At 46.6% G+C, this 25,915-nt stretch overlaps 10 protein-coding genes across 10 annotated transcripts; 6 read left to right on the forward strand and 4 right to left on the reverse strand.

Annotated features, from left to right (window-relative positions):
- Positions 1-167: 167 nt before the first annotated feature.
- On the forward strand, positions 168-1,095 carry SERLADRAFT_433981 (uncharacterized protein; the record flags this gene model as incomplete). The annotated part of the gene is made up of 4 exons (XM_007314244.1): positions 168-546; positions 612-745; positions 814-922; positions 995-1,095. 4 exons carry the CDS (start codon positions 168-170, stop codon positions 1,093-1,095), a joined length of 723 nt encoding a protein of 240 aa, XP_007314306.1.
- A 132-nt stretch (positions 1,096-1,227) lies between these two features.
- SERLADRAFT_458566 (uncharacterized protein) lies at positions 1,228-2,999 on the reverse strand (the record flags this gene model as incomplete). The annotated part of the gene is made up of 3 exons (XM_007314245.1): positions 1,228-2,100; positions 2,161-2,379; positions 2,439-2,999. 3 exons carry the CDS (start codon positions 2,794-2,796, stop codon positions 1,502-1,504), a joined length of 1,176 nt encoding a protein of 391 aa, XP_007314307.1.
- A 1,516-nt stretch (positions 3,000-4,515) lies between these two features.
- Positions 4,516-5,174, reverse strand: SERLADRAFT_458570 (uncharacterized protein; the record flags this gene model as incomplete). Its single annotated transcript, XM_007314246.1, has 2 exons — positions 4,516-4,623; positions 4,669-5,174. The coding sequence occupies one exon, from the start codon at positions 4,930-4,932 to the stop codon at positions 4,765-4,767; it is 168 nt and encodes a 55-aa protein (XP_007314308.1).
- Positions 5,175-5,249: 75 nt separating this feature from the next.
- Positions 5,250-7,807, forward strand: SERLADRAFT_458573 (glycoside hydrolase family 5 protein; the record flags this gene model as incomplete). The annotated part of the gene is made up of 6 exons (XM_007314247.1): positions 5,250-5,548; positions 5,598-5,791; positions 5,860-6,007; positions 6,062-6,877; positions 6,942-7,170; positions 7,280-7,807. 6 exons carry the CDS (start codon positions 5,395-5,397, stop codon positions 7,449-7,451), a joined length of 1,713 nt encoding a protein of 570 aa, XP_007314309.1.
- Positions 7,808-8,448: 641 nt separating this feature from the next.
- SERLADRAFT_379791 (uncharacterized protein) lies at positions 8,449-8,827 on the forward strand (the record flags this gene model as incomplete). The annotated part of the gene is made up of 2 exons (XM_007314248.1): positions 8,449-8,505; positions 8,563-8,827. The coding sequence occupies 2 exons, from the start codon at positions 8,481-8,483 to the stop codon at positions 8,700-8,702; spliced, it is 165 nt and encodes a 54-aa protein (XP_007314310.1).
- A 481-nt stretch (positions 8,828-9,308) lies between these two features.
- On the reverse strand, positions 9,309-10,626 carry SERLADRAFT_458577 (uncharacterized protein; the record flags this gene model as incomplete). The annotated part of the gene is made up of 1 exon (XM_007314249.1): positions 9,309-10,626. The coding sequence occupies one exon, from the start codon at positions 10,408-10,410 to the stop codon at positions 9,496-9,498; it is 915 nt and encodes a 304-aa protein (XP_007314311.1).
- A 3,543-nt stretch (positions 10,627-14,169) lies between these two features.
- Positions 14,170-15,042, forward strand: SERLADRAFT_458578 (uncharacterized protein; the record flags this gene model as incomplete). The annotated part of the gene is made up of 1 exon (XM_007314250.1): positions 14,170-15,042. One exon carries the CDS (start codon positions 14,451-14,453, stop codon positions 14,835-14,837), a length of 387 nt encoding a protein of 128 aa, XP_007314312.1.
- A 1,820-nt stretch (positions 15,043-16,862) lies between these two features.
- On the forward strand, positions 16,863-19,802 carry SERLADRAFT_359751 (uncharacterized protein; the record flags this gene model as incomplete). Its single annotated transcript, XM_007314251.1, has 12 exons — positions 16,863-17,046; positions 17,110-17,207; positions 17,275-17,310; positions 17,374-17,602; positions 17,666-17,796; positions 17,852-17,869; positions 17,924-17,974; positions 18,025-18,150; positions 18,207-18,364; positions 18,417-18,489; positions 18,547-19,302; positions 19,363-19,802. 11 exons carry the CDS (start codon positions 16,863-16,865, stop codon positions 18,940-18,942), a joined length of 1,500 nt encoding a protein of 499 aa, XP_007314313.1.
- A 989-nt stretch (positions 19,803-20,791) lies between these two features.
- SERLADRAFT_359754 (uncharacterized protein) lies at positions 20,792-23,183 on the forward strand (the record flags this gene model as incomplete). Its single annotated transcript, XM_007314252.1, has 11 exons — positions 20,792-20,953; positions 21,016-21,141; positions 21,202-21,307; positions 21,363-21,468; positions 21,521-21,600; positions 21,652-21,760; positions 21,817-21,985; positions 22,036-22,076; positions 22,134-22,180; positions 22,236-22,600; positions 22,668-23,183. The coding sequence occupies 11 exons, from the start codon at positions 20,792-20,794 to the stop codon at positions 23,022-23,024; spliced, it is 1,668 nt and encodes a 555-aa protein (XP_007314314.1).
- Positions 23,184-23,232: 49 nt separating this feature from the next.
- Positions 23,233-25,192, reverse strand: cfs2 (putative cyclopropane fatty acid synthase; the record flags this gene model as incomplete). Its single annotated transcript, XM_007314253.1, has 12 exons — positions 23,233-23,387; positions 23,449-23,629; positions 23,688-23,718; positions 23,770-23,900; positions 23,955-24,076; positions 24,130-24,315; positions 24,377-24,586; positions 24,637-24,672; positions 24,723-24,851; positions 24,902-24,960; positions 25,009-25,120; positions 25,153-25,192. The coding sequence occupies 12 exons, from the start codon at positions 25,159-25,161 to the stop codon at positions 23,361-23,363; spliced, it is 1,233 nt and encodes a 410-aa protein (XP_007314315.1).
- Between the last annotated feature and the right edge of the window lie 723 nt (positions 25,193-25,915).

Genomic DNA, 25,915 nt, shown 5'->3' on the forward strand with positions numbered 1-25,915 from the left:
AATCACCTCCTGGCCCGCCAGTTAGCATTCCTTGCCAATTGAACCAAAATTGTGGCACGTGACTGTCTTTTACCTGCACGTGATGTCAACGCGTTGGAATTGCTTATTTAAGGTCTAACTTCAACTTGAACCACATACTTTACACTAAAGCCATTATTATATTCCCTATGTTCGCCTCCTTAATTTCAGCTCTAGGTCTCCTCTCTTTTGTGCACGCCGCCACCATTGACTACTTTGCTGTATCTCGCCCGCTGGCAGGCCTGGTGGCCGGTTTCGTAAATGGTGGCCTTCACCGCAATGGTTTTACAAATCTCTCCGATAAAAACTACCAACTATCCGCTCTGGGAGTGGTGATCTCGTCGCAATTTTCTGAGAGCAATTTTGATGAAGAAAAACTTCAACGTCTCCATCGACGACAGGACGATGCAACGCCCACTAGTCCAGGCAACTTCGATTCTAGGCCTACCCCTGCTCCTACAGGGGACCCGTCTCCATCTACCACTGTGCACATTACCAGCACAGGCGACTTTGCTCTTCTTTTACCAGGTACTCCAGGAGGCAAGTCCCTGCAGCCACTTCTTTTAACTACTCTCGACTGATTGTGCCTGCAGAGATGATATCAGACGCTGAAAGTGATGGCGTAGCATACTGCGCAAGCTCTAGTTCAGGCTGCACTAGAACCTTTCCGAGTGCCTTGATTACCGGTGCAGCTGTCTCGCAAGCAGACGACGGCTCGTGGATACAGGTGAGTTATTCTCCATAAATAAACCCTACACCGGCTGACTGCTCTCGTCTCTACTTTCCGTGTCACAGATAACTGGTTGCCTCGATTCCAGTAAATTCCCGTTCGCTCAGGACGATGATGGTGGACAGTTTGACATCCGCTTCCCAAATGGTGCACAATGCTCCTTTGGGGGGTATGGTGCGAGCTTTATCGAGCAGTACGCCATTTATACGCTGTTCAGTTTCTAGTTACTGACACTGTGGCATATAGGGTCGAACCTTCAGCCAATCGTTTCTGCCTTCGCTGTTGTTCGTCTGCAAACGATCAAACAAATTGTAACTCTCATCAAGATAGGGCGGGCTGCCCAGTAGCTATCCCAGGGACATACGACTTTCCTGGAGTAAGTTGCTCGTAAATGGCATCGTACTAGTTCATCACAAGTCTCTGTATCTTATGTATACTACACTTCCAAATTTCCACAATTATCATCTTACTTTAATATCACGAATATACGTCATAGATTATTCCACAGAGACAGGGGATGTCAACAAACTCGAATACTTATCATACAGGCATCACTACGAAAGATATGCGTACATAACATAAACAAAAAAAACCCAAATAACAATACAGAAGTCCACAAAAATACCCATAAAGTACTCCGGTCTACCGTCGTACCAGATTTTTTTTTCTGTTTTTTGAATAAAGAGATTCGAAAAACAAGAAGTATCCCAAGAGGCATAGCAGCAAGAAAATAAGAAACCTTATGAGAAGACCTCAAGCCTTCCCGAAGACAAGCTTCCCAGAACCGACAGCACTTCCGTGTTTCTCGGCCTCAATGCCGATCAACCTGGTCTTCCCATGCAACCAGTCGATCCTCCTGACGCCCCCCTCCCATCCACCACCCATTTTGGTACACCTTTTTTCGTAAGCACGAGTGATTTTGCGTTGGGCACGGCTCCCGTGACCTAAAGCTTCCCATTCCTGAGGCGTTATACGAGTAAGCAAGGTGGTATGTACGGAATAAAGCAGATCCATATTCGAGAGCGCCGCAGAACGGCCACCCTTACTAGAGCCAAGGTAAAAACTAGAGCCGGAGCTTGGATTCAAGCTGGAGGGCGTTACTATCACCGGCCAGGGGAACTTGTCTGAGCGCAGAACAATCCTAGAAGTTGCAAGAGTAGGCGGATCAGTTGCTGGTTGCGCAAGAGTGTGTGCGGGAACAGCAGTGTGAGTTGTGCGATCAAGAGCAGTCCTAGAAGAAGGTGCAAAGAGAACATCGTACGAGATTGGTGCACTGTGTAGCCTAGTCGTCGCAAATAGAGGATGCATATGAAGTGGGCCAGGATGAGAGGCAAGGCGAGGGTCACTAGCATCTAGCACAGATAGTAGAACTAAATCAAGGGAATCTAATTGAAGAACAACAGAAGACATACAGGCTTGCGATGATCCACTTGCACTGGAAATACTACTTTGCCATGTGTGCGTCTGCTTGAGGGAAGGCCTCGTTTCCGTGTACCTAACGCCGCTACGCGAACTTGTGGTTGACAAAGGAGGGGGCGGAGGCATCATGCCGGGCAACAGAGAGGAGCTCGAGTTAGAACGAGACGAGCCCCCGAAAGATGCCGAAGGAGCATATGAATGGTGTCTCAAGCCTTCAAGAGCTTTCCATCAGAACTTCTCAGTCTATAAGCAGGTGGATTGGAGGACATACCAGGCTCAGCCGATTTGTAGCTCGCGCGTCTGTACAATGCCGGTCTTTCAACCTTCGTGGGTGTAGTACGCCTTGCATCACCCGACTGCATCGGTACGGAATCATAAGTACCATAGCGAAGTGGTGAGGGAGCGGTGGTGCGAGCACAGTAGCTATTGCTACGCTTTGTCCTGAGACGATTGCTATTGCTTGACGAAGTTGCACTACTCGGAGGACCGTATATGTAACTTGGAGTAGGTATCGGGGCAGGTGCGGACCGGGAACGATTATGAGATTTGAGTGGAGCGGGACTGTGACCAGAAGGACCCGAACTTTGCTGAGTATGTCCACCAAAGATAAATCGCAGATACGACGTCATTATGCTTTATGTCTGGGTGCAAGAGAGTGGATGGGAGAAGTGTGCTCAAGAAAGTTACTATTGACAAGACCTGAGTGGGATATTTCCAACGTTAAGTTTGAGACGGACGACTTATAAGTTGACAGGGCGCCTCCGTCATAGGCCTGGATCCAGAGAACGATGGGTCGATTTCAGATTCTAGACATGCCTTCTCGCATCGTACTGAAGTAAAAGATCCCCCAAAATTTGACTGAAAGTCGTGTTCGTGATGCGGCGGCACTCCACCGATCCACGAATTGTATCAGGGCCGAAAGAGGAGTCATTGCAAAGACTGTACAGAAGATCTGTGGACCTACAAGTGCACTTCGTGTGCGCTTAATTCCATTATACGTCTTGAATGTGTCCGGAAACTCCGTGTCCTGTTGAGGCGCTGCCAATCAGGGGTACCGGCGGATTCTAGATATTCCTTGGAATTGCGCCGCACTGATAACAGATGATGTAAATATCATGTTATGTAGCGGAATGGGAAAGGCCAGCGTACGGACAACGCATTTGCCTTCAAAAGGATGCCTCGAGGCTGGAAGCCGCCTGATGGGATCGCTTCAACAACGCGTGTTGTAGGCGTGGATGTCTTTATCAGGCAAGCGGCGCGTCCGGGTGTTGCTTGTCCGAAAGTCACATAATGTTTTCTTTCGTTTGAAATGCGAGATAATGCTGTTGAAAAAGACATGAATATGCATCTGAAGCTTGATGATGTTTTGGCAGTATCGCAGCGCTACACCAAGCTTCCAAAGAGAATACATAGGCTGACATTGTACCACTGGAACGCCACGCGATTAGCACATGACAGCGCTGTTGTACGCAGTGATCGGGATGACCACATTTGATCATAGTCCGTATCAAAAAACAGCATGAGTCAGAACACAAGGAAGTACAGCCAAAAATGCTGCGCTTCATGGAAAATGGAGTAAAATATTTGCACAAATAGTAGCAAGGAAAAAACGGGGTAAGTGAATTACTATGAGAAGAGCCAGGATCAGACTATGTCGCATCAGAACTCTTGAAGTTATCAAATCAAATCGAACAACCGGTCAATTACAGAGCGCAACAAGGGGCAGGGTCTAGACTCAGAAGTAGCAACGTACCAGTTAGGCAGTCGAAGAAGAGTAACTTCGTAAGATCTATGATTCAACTAAACATAGGCCATGATAACCTAGAAGCTATAGTAGCCCACATACCACATACTACTACGAGCAAAGTCTGGACTCAGCGAAGATACAATGGTGTGCTTTCCAAGTCGTCCAAGTAGGACTGGCGATTGCAGTAGCCCAGCATTTGAACAAATGTGGATCACATAGCGAAGGTTGTCATAATAGTCTTGCGGTGATAAGGGAATAAATAAAAAACACAACTAGTTGGAGAGATCATAAGTTTCTTTGCAGCAGAAATTTCCTTACTGGGTTACGTACTATTTGCACCGGAGAGCCAGCAGAAAACGAGGAAAGCCAGGGACGTATGGTAAAGGGGAGGGCAAAGCTCCAAGGGAGGGCTCCACATGTAAATTCTGGAGGTAAGGCACATGTAGTTATCCAACCATCTGAGATTGCGAGTTCTTTTGACCATAGGAAGTGCCAGATATGCGGTGATGGAGTGGTGTTTTCGATACAATACACAGGGTGCCGAACGACAAGGGGCAAGACGAAGGTCAGGTGCTTGGCTGGGCGGAAACATGACAGGAAAGAAGATCCAAGTCTTAAACCAGTTTATACATTCTTAACTTGGGCGGAAAAGCTCCAATCTGCGAGAATATCGTAAAGGGACCAATAAGCGACTCGGTCTGAAAGACTCCTGCCACATAAGTCCGTATAGATAAGGCTTGCGGAGGCCACTAACCTGAAGTGCGGGTAGGAATGTCCATCGTGGACTTCCGTAAGCTCGAAGGCAGCAGGAATGCAGTTCGGTCTTACGGAAGGAGTATAATTCAGCCTCTTAGCTTGTACGCGATGTCCGCTCCACAATTTTCGTGTTGGGCACGAGGTGCGGGTGAAAGCGAGTGCCGAACCTCAGGGAACGACCACCGACCACCTCCTGAATATGACAGTAAATTTTGTTCTTTCGACTGGAAGTATGATTGTGAGTAAAAAAGCCTTGATGCATTTTCCACCTTGCGTAATCCAAGGCAGCCTGGTGCACGAGGATTACTGCAACACCTTGAGATTGCCCCCAGAAAACCCGAAAGGGAAGGCCTATTGGTTCGAAGGAACTCAGCCCTACACGACCTGGACCGGTATGGAAAATATATGCATAAAGTTTGTTCTAGTACCCACTAGCGAAGAAAAATATACCACGTCTACTTACACTTACTTGTATTGAGATTGAACATTGAACTGGTTCTCGGCGAGTCGAAGGTTGAAATATTGTTTGTTTGGCAACAGCCTTGGATCCAAACAACCCGCCACTCAGCGGTCGGACTTGCGACTGTGCTTTCGACTCATTCCAGTCAAGTCGCATTTGCTTCTTGCATTGTCACAGTCCAGAAAGTCTATTCCTCCAGTCTTGAAAATCGTTGCATATAGAACTACGTGCAAACTGGTAGTTTGAAAACGACCACTGTCAAACATGAACACCCTAAAGCATCTATTCCACGGTACGAAGGGCACCATCATTCGGCAGCCAAAGTTTTCTTCCGCAACGACTCACCCGCCAGGTGATCCATCCGAAAATATAGAGCAGAGCATATATCGTTATCGCAAACAACATGGTGTTAACCTGGGTGTGCGAATCTTCTGGCTGTTTGCAAATTCGGAGTTCACATGTCATAGGTTCCTGGTTCGTGCTTGAGCGTTGGATCACTGAATATCCTTTTCGGTGTGCTGCAAGTCCTGGCCAAAGTGATCTTGACATCGCCCGTGGGGAACACGCAAAAGAAATCTTGGAGCTCCACTGGGATACGTGGATCACAGAAGCTGACTTCGCCTGGCTCGCTAGAAGAGGGATCAATGCAGTCCGAATTCCGGTATGCTTTTTAATACCATAGACAGCCCCCGATTCCCCTTCTGCCACAAGTAGTAACTCTGGGATCAGATAGGGTACTACCACCTATGTGGTGCTGACCCAACGGTGCTCGAGAAGACTGATTTCTCAGGCCTGGAACCAGTCTTTGAGGGTGCTTGGCACAGGATCATGCAAGCCATTTCTACTGCTCAACGTTATGGTATCGGTGTTCTGTTTGGTCCGTAATGCTATCTTGGATATTCGACAACTATTTGATGTATCGATCCCATAGATCTCCATGCCGCACCGGGCAAGCAAAATCGGGACTCTCACTCTGGGACTTCATCCTCCAATCCGACGTTCTTTCAAAGCCGCTCCAACCTTCAGCATGGGATCAGGGTCCTAAGGATTCTCATCCGAAATCTTCTTACGTATTGCCAATCTCACTCACCTCCACTGTACAATGTTGTTGGCGTGGAACTTTTGAATGAGCCACAACCTCCGTCTCACAAAAATCTTCAACGCTGGTATATTGATGTTATTCGAGAGTTGAGAGCCATTGACCCGGGGCTTCCGATATACATCTCGGATTGCTGGATGACGGAAGAGTACACTGGGTTCATCCAATCATTACCCGCCTCACATTCATCACCTATAGTTGCTCTTGATCATCATCTTTATCGCTGTTTTACTTCTTCGGATATAGCTACTCCCGCAGCTCAGCACTCGGGGTCACTATCCGACCTCAATGCACCCACTCCACGAGCATTTGCTGAGGCTGCACAAAAACTAGGAGATGCAAGTGGCGGACTAGTCGTGGGCGAGTGGTCCGGAGCATTAAACCCCGGATCCTTACATGGCGCAGATGAGTACCAGGCGAGGAAGAACTATATCAGTGCTCAATTAGCATTGTTTGAAAGATACTGTGCTGGCTGGTTTTTTTGGACGTACAAGAAGGAACACAAGGGTGATTGCGGATGGTCATTTAGGGATGCGGTTGAAGGAGGGGTTTTTCCTAACTATGTCGGGGTCAAACCCAGGAATGTTTGTCTTGCAGACACACCACAAAGGCAAGCAAGAAGAGGCTCTGCAAAAGACGTGGCACTCGGTACGCACAAGGGTTGTGCTCATGCATTGTTTCTACCTGAACTACGTTTCTTTCTGTATCTTAGGTCAACATATTGATTATTGGTCGAGGTATCCTGGCCATCACGAGTACTGGCGTTTTGAGCAAGGTTTTGTCCAAGGTTGGGATGATGCATACTTGTTTTTATCTTGGAACAGCGGAGATGCACCAACGTTTGTATCTGAGCTCGGATTCTTGGGAAGTTGGGCGAGAAACAAAACTCAGATGCACATAGCAGAATCTGGATCAAGTGGAAATATCTGGGAATTTGGTGCGTGAGCTTTAGCCCTTTTGTCTCTACGCCCCTTTTCAAGTCACGAACGACTGCCTATGTGATATTAATCACTCTCCTGATGTTTCGTGGTGCTAAAATCACGTATAGAGCACGGTCTCAATCAGGGCGCGAATGCAGCCAAAAATGACTTTCTCCAGGTGTCTTGAATTATCTTCCCTTCGGTCACATTTGTCATGGATGAATGATTACGGCGGGGATTTAGGCTGTGTTTTAGTCGCTTTTAATGACTCTGTATCCATATTATCTCCTATCTTCCTGTAAGCTCAATCTTTGTAAAGGTTACTCTGATATTCCATATTAACCCTTACTCGATCAAATTACTGACATGTCGGAGTTGACTTTCCCGATGCCATTGCACTCTTCCAAATACAATCGCAGTAAGTTTTCTACTACCAGATCCTGTAGTGTTGGTTTACTTTCCCCGTATTTGACCGTGGTCGTTGGTCGCATGTTAACGCCAGTGAGTCAACGTTTTTTTCTCAACATTAAAAGTCCCCTGGCGGTATTAACATGATTGAAAATATTTGTGATTCTCCAGCGCGTTCCCAATCCGAACGGAACACCGATATTCTTGACATATAGATTACCCCAGTAGACATAAAGCCCACTTTTTTTTTAGCACACGGCTTGAGCTTGATGCTGGATGCACTGAGCGGTGTGTTGATGGTGTTGCTGGTCTTCGTCACGTTGAAGTTCGTGTCCTAGATCTGCAGTGGATCAGATCCTGTGTAGTGCTGCTCAGGTTCTTCTGGACTAAGCCTAGGCCTAGCGCTCTGACGCTTTAATTATCACCATATGACCTTCTCCCCAACAGCAATTTGACAAAACCAGGCTCATTTTGCATCAAAATCGGATTTCCAAGTAAGTTATTCTTATCCAACCGCATCACCTCCTATCCAATTTATTTAATCGCGCCATCCACCTGTGCAGCTCAACTATCTTATTGCACATAATGTCAATAATACGGCCCTCGGCGAGCCCGACCACATTGTGGCATGGACGTCTCAACCGGCGTATTGTCTGCCCGAGGTCTTCCCTGATGTTGCAGCCCTTTCATATAAATGCAACCAGTTGGATAGGGTATCAGCGCTGTGACCTTCTCCTGAAACTCTCTGATATGTGATTAAGTCATTATCTAGTTGTGCAAGCTCCTGTTTCGGAGGATATAGTCTGAGATATCTGTGGCAGTATCTCCTGCGATTAGCTGACCTACCGTGTATACCGCTATAATGATGGTATCTGGATCAACTAAAGTGGCGGATCCGCAGATTTCACAGATCGACGAGTAGCATGAATGTAGAATGGTTGGGCTATGGTGAGTTGCAATCTTGCTTCGCATCTAGACTTGATGAAATCTGAAAAACGTTCGTAGGTCCAGTGGCGTCCTCGCTTCTCGACGATAGTAATACGACGAGTATGTGGGCGTATGCAGTTTTGCGGCTTAACGGTCAACGTGGACTCTCACATTCATATGCCGAAGAGAATCATCATGTATTTTGGATATGGAGCTGATTATGATCCGCCATCCTTGCTGTGAACATGTTCCTCGACCGCACTGCGGCCAGTTGAACCAATGGCTGGCTATCCTATTCGCATTCGAATAGGAAAGATGACCCTTTTCGCACTGCTGGGATAAAATATGGTTGAGGTTCAGAGGGTAGGCGGCCTGCAAAGACTTCGAAGTTCACAAGTATTCTTACTCACGCATCGGCGGAAGATAAGACCCGAAGGTCTGCTGTTTCGTGAGTTTACATCCAAATGGGCCTTAGACTACGAGGGACTGTATTAGGCGCTTCGGACAACAAGATGATGGCCGCAGCCCCAACGCAGCACACTGCGCGCTATCTATGCAGTAATGAAACAGTGACGTTTTTGTCAACATAGTCAACGTTGCGAGGCCTTGTAACTAAACAGGTTCGAAAGACTGAAAGTCGGATGACAACTGAGATGCGGGCTGGGTTATCGACAAAGTGTATTTTGAATGCACATTGAAATGATGCGAGGAACCATGTCCTAAAGGTATCGATTCAAAGCCTCGTGTTGTTCGATTGTGATCGACACTCGGATATTTCAATCGAGGCTCCCCGAGAAATATGAACTGAGCAAAAACTAGGATTGACGTTTATCAGACTGTTTTAAAGGCATGACATTGTTCCAAGTTCGAACAATCATAAGGTACATGTATCCATAAAGCATACGATTAGTGGTGTAATAGGAGCAGGTTAGTGGGAAAGAAACTGAGACGATAAATACTCATCAGTATCGTACATAAAAAGTGTCAGCTAAGCACTCTTTAAATAGAATGTCAAGTAATCATCTTCCAGTGGTAAAATCCGTCTTCATCCTGGGCCCTAACAAGTCCTCTGAACATAAATTTATCCTTAAGATAGTCAACTCTCTTAACTCCCTGGCTCGCCTCCACCTGAGCTGAAGAAGGGACACTCCTGCACCGACGGGTATAAGCACGCGCAATAGCAGTTTCTTCAGACAATGTGAGTTCGGCCCAATCACGATGGCTGATCTGTTTATGCAGCGCATAATGAATGGCTTGTAGGACGTCTGCCAGGGTGATCGGAAGTGGAGCGGTTGCAGTATACGAACTACCACTATTGTCATAGTGGTACTCCAAGTCAATAGGCCATTTTGGGATCGCGGGGTGAGTGATGCGCATGGAAGTGATAGAAGGATACGTGGCAGGCTGTCGCAGCTCCTCCCAAGAGACAACGACACTCTGCCCAGGGCTGATCCATCGCATAGGGGTAAAACTTGGAGAGGCGAGGTCGAAGTAAAAATCTGAGCGTGGTGCTTCTCCGTTCAGGAGAGGGTGGATCTGGAAGTGAGGAGATGAGGGACGATGCGACCATGGTGAGCCTGGAGGAGCTCCAGTCCAAGGGGTATAATGGTGGCCGAAGGAGTGTCTTCGGTTGTGGTTGGGTTGTTGTGGTATGGAGAGGAAGGAGGGGCTCGGCGGAGCTTGTTCCGTCCCAGCATGCCACGATGGTCTCCTAACTCGAGGAGGAGGTTGCCAGTAGCCATCGTCAAAGTGTACTCCCTGTGGTGTGTTTGGAAGGCCAATATAAGGAGACGAAGGAGTATGGGGTGAGGAAGGGAATAAAGTAGCTGGTGGGATGAAGGGGGACCGTTGAGGTTGATTATGATAAGAATAAAGATATGGTGTCGGTTCGTATGCGGGGGGAGAGTAGACGTAGGGACTTGACATTTTTAGGAGAAATTTCGAGGATGGGTAGCGTTTACGATGTACTTATGTTGTTTAAAAGTGGCGATGCTTGCCAATAGCGCTAGTGATGACTTGGGCCTGACTGCGTGATCGCCGAGACCGAGGGAGAAAATAGTAGTAGTTCCGGGAGTGTCAAGCAAGGGCCAACTGACTCGAGATGACTGGTTCCGATGGGACTAACTGCCTCGGTCTAAGGACAGGAGGTCCTGAGATGTGATAATCAGGAATTTAAACCTTCATGTGTTTGTGTTTTTTATTCTCCGACATTTGGGTCATCGATGCTGTACGCACCGCTATCATTACACTATCGCAAGATCATCGTCAGGCCATTTGATAGTTACAGGTTGACATCGTAACAGACAAAATTTACTTACCATAAAGGCGTCGATGGGCGTCAATATGACATGTCTTTGTCATGAGTTACTGATGGTATCTGCCCGTATAGCGCTGGAGAATTTTAGACAGCGCTTAAGCGGTTCGAGTAAGCTTGGCCATAGATGCAATGGTAATGATCTTCCCATCGTCGTGTCGAGATAAGTATTTCTGCAGTCCATATGTATGCAAACTTAAGTCCTTGACATGAGAGAAAGGGGCACAATGATTGTTTGGGATCGTGCCAGTGTTAGCTAAACAAATTGGCGCTCAAATTAAAGCGCCGGTGAGAGTCGACACTGCCCTCAACTCACCTTTCCTCCAAGCTCGCTGTAAGGCAAGGCCTTTGCAAAAAGAACATGCTTAACTTGAAGACACTAAGTACAGATTAATGGCTGTGAGTAAATCTGCTTCAATCGGATAGCATCAAGTGTTCACGAAGCTTCTAAAGTTTCATGGAAAACTCTCACACAAAGTCTTCTACGCTGATAAAGGCATTAGGCGTAGTGAACAAGCAGCTCTAGTCGACTTTCTAACAACTGCGCCTGTCATCGAGATCGAGGCATCACTCATTGACAATGGAATATGATTTACCACAGTAGCGAATGACAGGCGTACGGAATCTCGAATTACCGCGCGGTGCAAGCTTTCCCAATACCAAGGCCCTAAGTAATATGAGCATGGATAACGCTGGCTAAAAATGGGGGCAGTCTTTATGCGGCTTGCTATTTATTGTACCGAGCGCCTATGAGCGAAACGCTCATTGTTGGTTTGCTGGTATTCAATATTCAATGACCATACGATATATCTAGGAATGATGGTGAGCATTTTGTTATCGCTGTAATCACTACCGGTGCGTCTGAAATCCTAGTATATATAGTGTCTGCGAGACCAGGCTTGCATCCGCATAAGCTCGAAGGAGCTACAGCACTAGGTTATTTTGAGACGTTAAATTAACTCACCTGTTTTAGCGTCCTTTTCCGGTTTGCCTAACGATTCCTCAATATCCGTCGGCCTTTCTGATTCATACTCAACCAGGTGGTCGGTCCAAATCGTATATGGCATTCGACGTTTTCCAATGATATGCACAACAGCGACCAATTTGTGACGACCGACAAGTCCCATTACGTTTCCGAGGAGTAGCAATCAATGCGCAAGGCGAACCCGCAACAGTCCTATCTGTTCTTGCCTTTGTGCGAAATAAGTTCAATACGTATACACGAAGAACAGAAGGCGGATACTATATTTTTCGAAAGGCAAGAAGTACACTTTCGGCGCAGTGCTGGCACAGCGAGGATCACAGGTCGAAAATGACATAGTCATATTACCAATACAGCCTCGAAGACTTGGAACTCGCTACGCATCCATAAAGGCATGACGAAAAAGGAAGGCCACGACGATCTAACGTGTCACTACGACGCAGCACCAATAATACAGACCAGCAGACCAGCCCTTTTTCCGTTGCAAACCCCCAAAACCACTCATCTCTCGACAGTGACCATGCACGGGTGTCTCAAGATACATGAACGTCAGCTCAACGCTTTCACTGGGGGTTTGGGTTTTCGAGTAGGCCACTGCTTCTCAATATGTTTCATCAAAAAATAATGTATGCTTACTGCTCCCACGCGTTATACTGCCACCTTTCATAGTCTTCGGAAGTCAAGGTCGACACAATTTTTCCGCTTTCAATGGATGGTGATGTTTTGAAAGAATTTGCGATGGGCATGGCCTAAATTACAGCAGTTGTTTCTCGTCGTGTTCCATGGCCGAGGTCAATCTATAGAGACCTTTATTTATCCTGTCACTCTATTGGAGCTCTGTCCAGAACTGAAATAAATGGGTCTTCTCATTACCGCGGTGGGAATCAGAGGTCCGTCCACGAAAGCGAGGGGCACGCGATACCAAAACAATTGCTTTAGACCTTGACTATTCATACATTGCTTTTAACTTCACAGCTACCCTTTCCATTATTCTTATTCTATTTCATTTTTATAGGATTGGTTTTGGCGGTTCATACGCACAAGAACGCTGGGTAATTGCTCCTCAGTCATTGATGATTTTCGCCTTCACACAGTGGGAAACTAGGGTCCAGAGGATGCTCCAATACGCATATAATGTAAGATTTCCATTCATCTTCATCCCGCGCTGGAAATCTGCTAAACGCAGGCTTCATAGCTGCTTGTATCTGGAAGGGTTGGACTGGCTGACTCTGCCGTCGACAACCTTGTGGCCATAATCCGAATGTCTGGCTATCGCTCTCCACAAACTGGAATGCTGATGCTGATTTTTCAATTGGATCCCATGTCAATATCACGCAACGTCTGATGATCTGAATCATCTTCCATGCCTGGCAATGATACTCCATCGAATCTCCTTCATCCATCCACACTTTACTAGTGCTGTTTTCGATCATGTTTCACCAATAACATTTCCTTTGCGCTCGAGGCCCGTAGTTGACATCGTGACGATTAAACTTTGAAACCACAAGCACAGTTCGTTTGAAGCCTACTCTTCCTGGTTGACTTTGTTCCCTTGGGACGACTCCTTCGACTATTCAATCCCCTTCCATGTCCAAGCTCCCACACCTTGACATCACATGGTTTCGCTATGGGGTCGGCAGATCATACGTATCCTCACATCATCACAAAGATCCAGGGGCCGCTTGGAACAAGGTCTTCTCACCATGCACAGATGTCTTGTGATTCCGGACATCTAGTCCAGAACTTTTACGCATGTCCTCGATTCTCAATCCGATCATTGGAAGCTCTGGTCCCACGTATTGTACGAAACGGAATGTATGCTTGTAGCCCTTGCACAGACATTTCATTTATCTAGCGGCCCTGTCAAGAGTCCTGTCTTGGATGTCCTCTAGACGGAAATACTTCTGCTCTTTGATCTATTTTTTCTGGATAGACCCTCCGGATGAAACAGAAAATAAATTTTGCTGTGGTCTCCCTGGTCTAAACCATCGCTCCGCCCGCACTTAAAGTCTATTACTCAATACTTCAAGGGTTCAAACTGTACCCACTCGGACCCGCATATTTCGTTCACCAATTGATCAAGCACCTGCCATCGCTCTCGTCTCTTTTTCGGGTCACCTACTGGGGAAGATTTCAACGGGTATCCTGCTAGATCTCCTCACTGCATTGGATGACCTTGGTCTATTACACGAAACAATCAATCTGTTCTCGACATTTGAGCTGAATGATTATTCTGGCATACCCGACGAGCGAGGCAACGGTTAGTTCCGAAAGGTTTAAAGTTCCTCACGCCCTCCGTCATCCGCAGGAACTCACGATAGAGACACGCTTCCTGCTCTCTGTTGATGGTGATCTATTAAAAGGACTGACGAGACGGCATGGCCTTCATGTTGTAAACATTCTATTTCAGTACCGAGTGCGGCTTCCGAGGTCGCTCCAAAGTGGTTGTCAATAGCCTTGTTACTTTGATACGGCCAGGACTTCGAGGATTGTGGCTATTGAGGCCATGGGTATAAGAAGCCCGCCAACACGGGGTGTATCAACAACAAACCTAATGAACTGGAAATAGGTGGCCCAAAGACTCCTGCTGACGGCGTTGTTCATGTCGCAGCCCTTTTCTCCGTCATTCTCCCCTCGCGGTCCACACGGTTTCTTCTTCTTCGTGTCCGGATGTATTGGACGTATGGGAAAAATGTTGGCTCAATCACCAATAGGGTCAGCGGTAGAAAATGGACGAGACTCACATGTGAAGGCCGATGGAATGGAACGTCTTCAGAAAAAAAGATGCCTACACGAGTAGCTCTCGAAATTAGGGGTCATCAGTCACTAAATGCAGTCGTGGGCTCGCGACACCTTCGTGGAACATTCGCCTTTCAAAAAATACATTGTTGGGCTTCATCGCTGTCAAAATATCACTGGACCCTCAATGAACTGCTTTTCTCGGACTTTCGTCGTTTTCGATGCGGATTAGAGTCTGAGCAATGCGATCAGGACTACAAAGTCCTCGCTCATTGGAGTGCAAAACCATCCAACTGCCTGGCAACCGTCCTATACTAGACCAACAGAGGGTTTCAAACTGAATTATTGCAAGTCACCGATCACAGTGGTAGTACTCCTCCGAGTCAGACTATATGGTGTGGGAGAATGTGAATTTGGGTGCACATTACACACCCAGTGTTCGACACCATGTTCCCGAGTCCTTATTTCATGGTCTGAACTCCTGTCGTCCGAGCACAAATGCGACTTTTTGGTAGGTGTCCTCCATTCACCAGGTTTCTAGCTGTATCTGCATCTGCCTTGTATGTCTGCCTCTGCTTTGTAGCAGCGGACCTTGATAGTGTGGACGATGAGTAAATTACTGGAAGAAACTTCTGGTCCAGGTCGATACCCCGTGATGTCGTGCCCTCCTGAGGATATATATATATAGTAACGACAACTGCTTTCCTGGATTATTTGTGAATCAGCATCCTGTTCTGTCATACTTTCATAGGGTGCTGCTTCACCAAAATAGCCTAGGTCAGGCCTTGTTTTAACAGTCTATTCGTCTTCGAGAGAACTCTGTCACATACTAACAGATTGACTGAAGGATGCAACATATCTCGCTGGCATATCTGCCTCAGTATTACTATTGCAGCCATAGGATCACTAGTGACTAGTAACTGTAACTGATCAGCATGGGCTTAGAAGCTTGGAGCTCTGTAAGACAGTAGTCGCCCCACAAGATAGCCGCATGAATATCAGTACTATCATCGGATAGCTATTAAAGGTGGTACTAGATATACTCTTGGGCACCCACAGACTCGATAACCGCATTACAACCAGAAAACATAAACAAGTGAACTCCTATGATTACAGGTATTTTCCTAGCTGCATATAGCTTCGCCGAGGGCATTTGCAGATAGCTATAGGAGAACAACGCCTTTGGAAAGTTTCAAGTTATCACTGGAACGGGCAATGGTTATACCAAGATGATCAACGCTAGCCCCGCTTAGGCACACCTATTGGCAAAACATTTGGCCTGCTGACGAGCTCCGCTTGATTCGGCTTGCGGATGCCGCTTGACAAAGTTAATGTCTTCGCTGCACTGCGGCCGCAGCAACACATTCCTTCTACACTTTTATTTCTACGCAGGGATCTAGAGAACGATAAATAGGAATGGCTGGTGAGGTCCCGAAGGCCTTAGCTCTATTTATTGGTGAGTTAGACATGTTTTCGTAAACTAACCGCAACTGCAACCGCGCAACGATTGTCCAGGAGTACTGCCGTTTAGCCAAAATAGTTCTAGGCTAAGCCGCGGGACCAACCTCGCGTTCGTCTTTTACTGCTAGAGACCACATGGACTAACCGGAATTAAAAAATGGGGCAGTGACGTTCCATTCCAGTCTCGATCTTAGAACCCTTCAGGTCAACCAGTCGCGACGTCGTCGACCAGCGTCGACCTGGGCTTACGACTTGCTCAGCAAGACGGCGATCACCCACTGACAAAATACCACCGTCAAGCATGTCGTATGTTTCTATTTTCTTCCGAAAATGACGTATGATAACAACTTCCTTCCATCGGAATGTAACCATATGGACTATAGCAACTTTGGCCCGATAGCGGGTGGTATTAACATTGGTGCCTTTGGGGCCAGGTCCAGCATGTCGTCACGTGCTTGTCATAAGGGAACCGAAGTTCGTGAGCCATGTTGGTCAGACCGCTCACTACACTGTCAAGCTATTAAAAAAAACCATTGTTTTCCTACAGGACCGATAGGAGTTCAGACTTGGATGCCACCAAGCTCGAGTTCTTTAGCTGAAAAATCTCACGTAGTATATACAGTTGCCATCTTCCGCGGACACTCGACTTGCAGTGGCTGACTGACCCCGGATGACGAGAATGGATTTCACACTGGCAGTAACAAAGGATGCATTTCATATGTAAACAAAGTATCACTCAAGCTTGTTCTGTATTAGCGCATTTTTGCTGTCGCGGTCTTCATCTTGGCGGTTGGCAGGTACGCCTACTGACAAACCTCTCGCTATTGATAAAGAAACTATAATACGTCGCGGTCGTTTCACGGGATAAACTTCAAGTTGAAAATGCTCTCCCACCGTGTTCTGCTCGCTGGGAAGCTCGTCGTATATTTTCTATGGAGTGTAGCTAGTGCCTCTGCTCTCGCAAATTCGCCTCAACATGCAAGAAGTAGTGTTATTGATACCTGCCAGAGTATAGCAGCAGCAGTGTCTTCCGCCTCCAGTGTTTTTTATCCTGGTTTGCTTTCCTGTGGGTCCATGTCTTTTTCATCAATAGTTTCCAAGATAATTTCTGAACAAAATATGAGGTTAGTCGACTACGACAAGGATGTTTATCACTGGGCGTCCTCTAGTTCTCAAGCTTCTACTTGCTCATTTGAACCTGGGACGGCTGAAGATGTCGCAATAGCGGTAGGAGTCGTCCATCCGTGCCGGTGCACCTATGTTGTGATACCTGTGACTGATTGTCTATTTACAGCTGCAAATCTTGGGAAACACAAGCACACAATTCGCGGTCAGTTTATTTGTAGAAGATGGATGAATGGGGGAACCTTTGATCTGATAGGCACTATAACAGGTCAAAGGTGGCGGACACGCTTCAAATCCTGGATTTTCTTCCACAACAGGAGTGCAGATTGCCCTGTACCGTTTTTCTGAGGTTGCTTATGACTCTACAGCACAGACAGCTACAATTGGAGCTGGTTTAGTTTGGGATGACGTTTACGCCGCTCTTGAGCCATACAGTGTAAATGTTGTGGGTGGCAGGGTTACGGGTGTAGGAGTTGCAGGATTTACCTTGGGTGGAGGTATGTTCCATTCATGTGACGAGGCTCGACTCTTTGTTGTAACTCACTCAATTTTGACGGAAGGATATTCGTGGAAGACTAATCAATATGGTCTGACTATTGACACAGTCGAAGCGTTTGAGCTCGTCATGCCTAATGGAACGGTAACCAACGTGACTGAAGCATCAAGTCCCGATCTGTTCTTTGGCTTAAAAGTACGTAGTAATGACTGACTGATTTTCTAAACTGCTTCTGATAACATTGATTTAGGGGGGCTATAACAACTTCGTATGATTTTTCCCATTCAACCATCTGATTGGCGCGTTAATTCCCGTCTTTCAGGGCATAGTTACCAGGTTCACTTTGAGAGTGTTCCCGCAGACGGAAGTCTGGGTAAGTTTGCAAACGTATGTTATGCCAGCACTTATTCATCTAGTTCTCAGGGGGGATTGATCACTTTCACTGCGAACACTCTCGATCTCGTCAACGCCGCCACTGCAAACTTCGTTGCTAACAACACCGACCCTAAGGCTGCTATCATTACAACCTACAACTTTCTTTTAGGCGAGGTTGTACTTACTCACTGCTGTCTTAAGATCTTCCAACTTACCACCCGTCCTCGCAGCCTGGTGTGTCTCAAATATTATTTTATGATTACCCAACACCACCCTCTGGATTATTCGACGAATTTTTGGCCATTCCTTACTTTACCAGTGATATATCTACTAGATCTTTTGCCTCTCTCGTACAATCATCACCGTCAAATGCTACTGCGCAGTTCCGGTGAGATTCCTGAGTATCTGCATTGCGTAGCTCGTTTCTGATTTTCTGGCAGTGGCATCTTCAACACTATCTCTGTTTTGGACTATCCACTTGCCCTTGTCCAAGCCATTTTGAATGAAACAATCGTAAGGGCTTTAAACTTGTTCTTAATGCACCATTCACTCAAGTTCCCCACCATTTAGTATTACGGTACAAATCTCATCCTTGACTCGACTTTCTTCATTTCCTACGACGTCGAGTCTTTCTTACCTACGCTCTTTACTCACAATTCCACTCCATCTGCGTATCCTCCCTCACGGGCGCAAGGGCTTTTACCTCTCAACATCTACTACGCATGGTCTTTCCCTGTGGCAGATGATGTCATGCAAAACGCAATTAGGCAAACTGCTTCGACCCTCCGCAACAAGGCAGTTTCTTTGGGTCAAGACGTAGCAGATGCAGCCCCGTACAGCAACTATGCCATCTATGACACACCCTTGGAGAGTCTTTATGGCGATAACCTCCCGCTGTTACAGCGTCTCAAAGCTGAGGTCGATCCTCAAAATGTCATGGGTCTTGCAGGTGGTTTCAAGTTCTGAAACAACATTTCTTTTATGTTTGAGGATTTGTTAAATACGGTACAATCTAAACCTTCGAATATTACATGTTTTGATGTTGTCCATGTATATGCAACGATCATTATATGATACATAATTTATCTTCTTTATTCAGGTGCGTTCCTTTGGATAGGGATACAATACCACGTCAAGGCCGGGGAGATGGACCACTATCTTCTGGTGAGAAGGGGTGATTTCTAAGCCTTCAGGAATATAAATAATCTGGTGGTCCGTATTGGGACTCGGGTTCGAATGATGTGCGTAAATCTCGACCCTTTGAGGACCATTGGATGGAGGCTGGGTGGCAGTTCTGTTGTCCATCTGCTCTCGAGCGAATGCGTGCTGCAATATTATAGATGAGGACATGTTCTCTGTAGAGATATCAAGTACGATGTAACTCACCGACTGTACATGATTGAAAGGGTTGGGCGAGGGCTGCCTCGAGGCATTGCTGCGTGGCACTGTCATGCTGGGACTAGATTTACGATAAGTGCGGCAGTTGGACCGTACGTGTTCGTTGAAATCGGATCGAGAAACAGTCGATTGGCAGGTAATGCAAACAATATCGGCCATCTCAGCAGAAAAGTCGTGTGGCGATTGGCAAGAGTACAATCTGATAACAATAATAAGGAAACACGGTTAATTGGAGGACAATGGAGTGAGTTCTGGTTGGCCTACGCGGGGTAAAGGTTATCGGAAAATAATATATTCGAGAGATTGCAGTCGAGTGACGTGGGAGTGATTGTTCGAGATACTAATAAGATAGCAGTCTCATGCAGGAAGGATGATATTTATACTATTCGCTGGTAGGTCCACACACGACAAGGCCTCGAACGTTGGAATGTGGCGTGGCCAGACATTTTACTGTTTTTTCCGCAAGATTGACCATAATAGTGATTCACTACAAACAAAACAGTGCCGCACAGCTGTACAGGATTTTTCGTCTGTTCTTATGTGGATTGCTGAGATATCGGTGTCTTCAGTGGCAAGACAAAGCTTGAATAGTGAGACGCACTCACTGAAACATGATAAACAATGGTGGATCATCTTGGCCCAGTTGCTGGTACCACGACGTATGAAGACAATTGGCATCTTATCCACCTGACCTGACAACGACCACTCGGAAGAAAAAACGTATTCAGGCAGCTCCTCTAGATTGCTACGAGAGAAACGTCTTGTCAGTGGGCTGTGCAGTGCCAGTTCCAAGCTATGGCCACCGGAACTGTAGGTGTACGTGTAATGCTGAATCGACCGCACTTCATATGCTAGAACTTCTAGAAATCGCGGTGCACTGAAGACATTATAGAATAGAAGATTATGTCGAACTTTGCGGCAGTGCCACTGAGGGCAGTGGTCTCTAACGCGTGAGAACGCAGTGCCTTTTTGGGGCCACTTCCCTGCTGTACTGCGTTAATCCAACTTCACCTCCGAGTCAGGAGGATGCGGCTGCCAGGCTATCTCTGTTACTCTCCGTAGCACCAGCTGTCAACAGTGGGAACATGCCAGCGGCAGCCCTGCCCACAAATACCCAGGCTCCCGGTGGTTGAGTTAAGCAGATCCGGTTTGCTCTTGTATTCAAATTCCATGTGTTTTGAATCAGTACAGTCCGATCAGATGCGATGTTTCTGATAGGCTCCTGTAGTTCGTAAGTTTGTATGCAGGCAAATGCCATTATTGATTATTTTACAGTGTGCTCTCACTGGAATGATGCGGTACGTATGCTTGCCACGGCCTTCTAGGATGCGCTCCTAAAATACGAGTTCCAGTCGCATTAAAACCCCATTTTTACCTTCCGAGTCGAGGAGGTCTTTTCGCTTAAGGGAACTTTAGAATGTCACAGCACGATAACAGTTTAGAGGCTCTCGCAAAACCTGTCCAGCTTCTTGAAGATGTCCCTCAGTCTGATTCATCTGGTCTGGCGGCCAAGGACTCACAGTTTTGGCTGGTCTTAGGGGCACTCCTTGTCTCTGTCTTTCTGGCTCAGCTGGAGAGTGTACGCTTCATTTTCCAATCTTTAGTTTATATAACTCGAGCTGATTTTTCCTTCATTACTAGTATTCAGTCTCGACAGCCTTGCCAACTATCGTAACAGAGCTCCACAGTAACCAATTTGTCTGGGTTGCAACTGCGTACGGTCTTGCAAGCACTGCCCTCCTTCCTCTCAGTGGCGGTATAGCTGAAGTATGTATAAAAATCGGCCTACATTCTTGTCAAATCGTCGCTCATTAACTGTGGTCCCAGATTTTTGGCCGACGCCCCATCGTCCTAGCTTCTCTTGTATTGTTTGCTCTGGGAAGTGCGTTGGGCGGCGCGGCTCAGAGCATGAACATGCTGATTGCAGCACGTAGTATGGGTCATCTTCCACCCACACAATTCTTATCTCTTATATTGATCTATCCCAGCTATCCAAGGATCAGGTGCAGGAGGTATATTCACTTTAAGTCAGATTATCCTCTCGGACATGGTCACTCTCAAAGAACGTGGAACGTACAGTGGACTCTTCGGGCTGTAAGTTTTATTATCCGTAATAAATGTAGACTGCCTCTCATAATACCTCCAGAACATGGGCTTTAGGTGGCGGCATAGGTCCCTTAGTTGGTGGAGCTTTAGCTCAGCCCTCTAGGTGGCGCTGGCTTTTTTGTACGTATATGATCTGATCATTTTGATTGGGGTCTTTGATTTGGCTTACAGATCTCAACATACCTATCGCTGGCTTGGCTTTTCTACTTGTGTTACTGTTTCTCAGGCTTCCGACTCCGGTAGGGACCCTAAAGGAAAAGATGGCTCGGATAGACTGGATGTGAGTGTGTTTTATCATCAAATATTTCATACCGCTGAACGCAACTCGAAAATCAGTGGTAATTTTATTATCATTGGTGCAACATGTGCTTGTGTGATTGGGCTCACATGGGGCGGCGTTGTTTACCCGTGGAAGAGTGCTCAAGTCCTCATCCCCATCTGCCTAGGTTTCGCAGGTTTGATTATGTTCTTCTTGTTTGAAAGTCTCTGGTGTCAGACTCCACTAGTGCGCTCTATTTCAAGTTGCAGTTGATCCATGAGCTAATTCTGATCCAGGTACCATGGAATTTGCTCTCGAATCGGACTAGTTTGAGCGGGTAATTTCATCATGCCAGATCCACTCAATGGGTGTTGACTTCTTTGCACAATACCAGATATATTCAAATATCACTGGGAGCGTTCATCAACATCAGCATTCTCTGTACGCTTGAATCGTTTTCATCCAGCATCTTGAAGCTCACAGTTTTACATACTAGATTACATGCCAGTGTATTATCAAGCTTGCAAAGACACATCTCCAACTGCATCCGGCGTTGATCTCTTCGGGCTCAGTTTCTCCACTGCTCCCTTCTCCATCTTTGCTGGCCTCAGCGTCAGGGCAACGAAGCGATACAGGCCCCAGTTATGGTTTGCGTGGTGTTGTATGCTACTCGGCCTTGGGCTACTCACCACCGTAGACGAGAACACCGCGCAGGCAAAGTCGATTGGATATCAAGTCATCATCGGAATAGGTGTCGGAATTGTGTTTTCAGGCACATATTTCCCTGTCCTCGCCCCGTTGCCTGTGACTTCAAACGCGTATGCGTTGTCCTTCTTTGTTTTTGTTCGTACTCTTGCGCAGGTATGTGCCCTATTCATAATGTGCCAGGTTTTTGGCTCATGACTATTTTCTTTTTTCCCTTTTCAAGGTCTGGGCTGTGACGATTGAAGGCGCAGTGCTCCAAAACGAACTTCAGAAACGTACTCCCCTCACGCTCTTCCAAGGCACACAATCAGCTCAAAGCACAGACATCGCGTACTCCATCATTCCGCTCATCCCGCAACTTCCTCCACTCACGAAGGCAGTCGTACGTCAGGCGTTTGCAGTGTCGCTAGTAATGCTCTGGAAGATTCTTATCGTTGTAGCAGGTATTGGGCTCTTGTCTAGTTTGCTGATGAGAGGGTTGCCGCTTCACTCGCAGAAAGATGAGAAGTGGGCATTGCAGGAACGCCAGAGTGCCGGTGGACGTGAAGATGGGGAGGATGTCGAGGCAGATAGGGAGTGAGGTCACTCAATTGAATGTTAGTTATGCACTACAACAATTAGAATCAATGCATCTTGTACTATAAACGCATGGAATTCGAATGGGCAATGGCGGGTGTACATAGATGAGCTTGTGTACTTTGAAGCCTACTGATTGCAATTTAGCTAGGTCATCCACTGTCGAAGCTCACAATGAATAGAGCACCAAGTTCACTCGTCTCTTCATTTACGGTAAGAAAAGCATCTCACAAGTCAGTTCATAGTAAATTACCGTATTTCACAAGCAACGTCTCTCTATGATGTGCACACAAGATCCAGTCTACGACAGCAACGTCCATGTATGACTTTACTCCATCCTTTAATCACAAACTGTGGACACATTTTCCTGCCCCACTTTTGTATTAGCGCATGCTACAGGATCTCCAGTGGTGAGACCTATAACTTACCGGCCTAGCGAGTGTCCAGCAATTCAAAGACGTGTAAGCCTTAGCGTAACCAGCTTCTGCATATGCAAACATATACATCCACTTCCGTCTGAATGCTTCCAGATTCCTTTCGTCACAAAGCTGCGGAAACCTTTCTTTCATATGCTCCGCGACTTCGCCGTTAAAGTTTTTCTCAAGACGCCTGTAGAAGAATCAATAGGTAACATTATAATGCGACATGCACAGCAACCTTAACATACCTGCCCCATTCGCGGAGGGTGCGCGGATAGTCTTTGGGAGTATCTCATTAGTCTGTTCTTAACCATGCTCCAACAAACGTACGTATTCCATGATCTTCAATGCTCTCCAGGATGAACCGACCAGGGACAGCAGCTTGCACTGCAGCAGCAAAGCTCGTCGCGCTAGGGAGATGACAATTCGGCCAGTGGTAATGGCGAGCGAAGTCATCTGGCCTAAGGGGATATTGTCGTCAATGAGACTATCTGCAATGTAAAAAATGCTCATACTGATAGTCAGTATAGCGAGACTCGGCTTGCGTTGTCGCGGTGATAACAGCCGCTGCTCGATCCTCCTTCAAAGCCCAATCCATCATGCTGAAATATTCACCATGGTGCTTCGGTCCAACAGCCTGTTGAGATTGCGTAAATCTCCCGAAAGTTTTTGGTATACAAAGATGTTTACCTCAAACATCTCCGAGCTAACGAAGGCATCGAATTGGCCCTTGAAGGCCTCTGGAAGCTTGCGATAGTCGCACAGATGAACACGGATGCAGTCGGAGAATCCAGCAGCTGCAGCCCTCTCTTCAGTCATTGCCTTTTGCTCTACGGAAAGAGTCACAGTATCAACTGTACACCCTAATCGAGCGGCCTAAAAGATATAAGCCAACAACTCTCATTCGAGATTTCTTTTCCCGCAATGAATGCCATACCTCAATAGCTAGAGCACCCCAACCCGAACCAATCTCCAAAAGTCTGTCTCCAGCGCGAACGCGAGCTTTCTTCAATATATGGTGAATCTTACGGTGCTGGGCTGATTCGAGGTCTCCAGGAGTAGGTCCGATGGTCAGATCTCCACGTACGCCATTTTCTTCTTCACCCCATATAGCACATGAATACATCATTTCTTTGCTAAGGAAACACTAGCAAAGGCTGTCAGAAATATTTTAGCTGCGTAAGTGTGAGGAGATACCTTGAAGAATTCATTTGAAGTATCGTATGCAACCTCCTGAATTTTTGTAAAATAAGATGCGGGAGAATGAGATGCGGACGACTCACTACATTCCAGCGGGCCATCGTTAAATTCTGCCGGCCAAGGGCCTTTATAGCTACCGCGGAAAAGAGTGCAAAAATAGAGCTAAATGTACTTGATAAATTGGACAGTGCGTGACGATTGTCGAGCCAAAGCTGCTCGAATGGGTCAGATCAGGCATCAGCCCGGAGGGTGGCAGACATACATCAAACATAGCTTTCAGACTAGATACATCAAAGTCGCCTTGCATATAAGCCTCAGCGACTAATGGTAGGTAAATAGACAATTCACTCGAGATTATAGGGGACTCACCGCCCAGGTCATTTGACAATAGGATTCGGGCCCACATAGCCTGGCTAACGACTTTGAGAACTACGGGAGGACGGCCTTCTACGCATGTTCCGAACTGATGCGACTCTGCGCTACTAGTATCATCGACGATGAGCTGGCCCTTTATAACGCCATGGGCCAAAGCTGATAGCACTCGAGAACGTGCTAAAAGATGTTCGCTTGATGTGTAAGTCTAGAAAAAGGTGGGATCATACCATGGGCAGTCAAAAGTTCCAATATTTTACCTCTTGAAGGCGCGCTAGGAACAAGGCCAAAGCGAAAAGTCGGAGGATGCAGTATGGACGAAGTGACACTCATTGTATTAGGTTTCAAAGGAAAATAACTTCACTTTACAATTTAAATACGCCAGGGATCTTGTACTCCCGCATTGATAGCCAGAAAGCTATTCTGATCGGAAACATTATCTCAGCCTTTTGCCTGGGTACTGTCAAAGGGGTACGAAGACAACGAAACTGCGCCGCATCCGCATCAGAATAGCATTGTAGTCGGGGAGTTAGAAGACATACCCACAAATTACTATGGATTAAATGTCGAGCGAGAAAGTGCATGATGAAATGCTGATGAAGCGATCTGATTGGCCACTAGTTGCAGTAGACTCTCGTTCCTCTGATTGCTGTATCAGAAATATGTTTGCTTTGATCGTTTGAGGGTTAAATTATGGGCTCAGAGCGGCCAGGGGGGTAGGTGTGACTCGCAGGTGCCGGAAATATGCTGATATGTGGTATGCACCATATAAACATTGCACACATCATGATGATGTTGAGTGACATGTGTGGGCGTGAAATTTTACTTTTGTGTGAGATGAGCGCAGTAATCTTCGCCTGACGTTAACAGGATTAGATTACAGATGGAGAGCATTTAATTGGAC

The sequence above is a fragment of the Serpula lacrymans genome (assembly GCF_000218685.1).
Source record: "Serpula lacrymans var. lacrymans S7.9 unplaced genomic scaffold SERLAscaffold_2, whole genome shotgun sequence".
NCBI classification, from domain to species: domain Eukaryota; kingdom Fungi; phylum Basidiomycota; class Agaricomycetes; order Boletales; family Serpulaceae; genus Serpula; species Serpula lacrymans.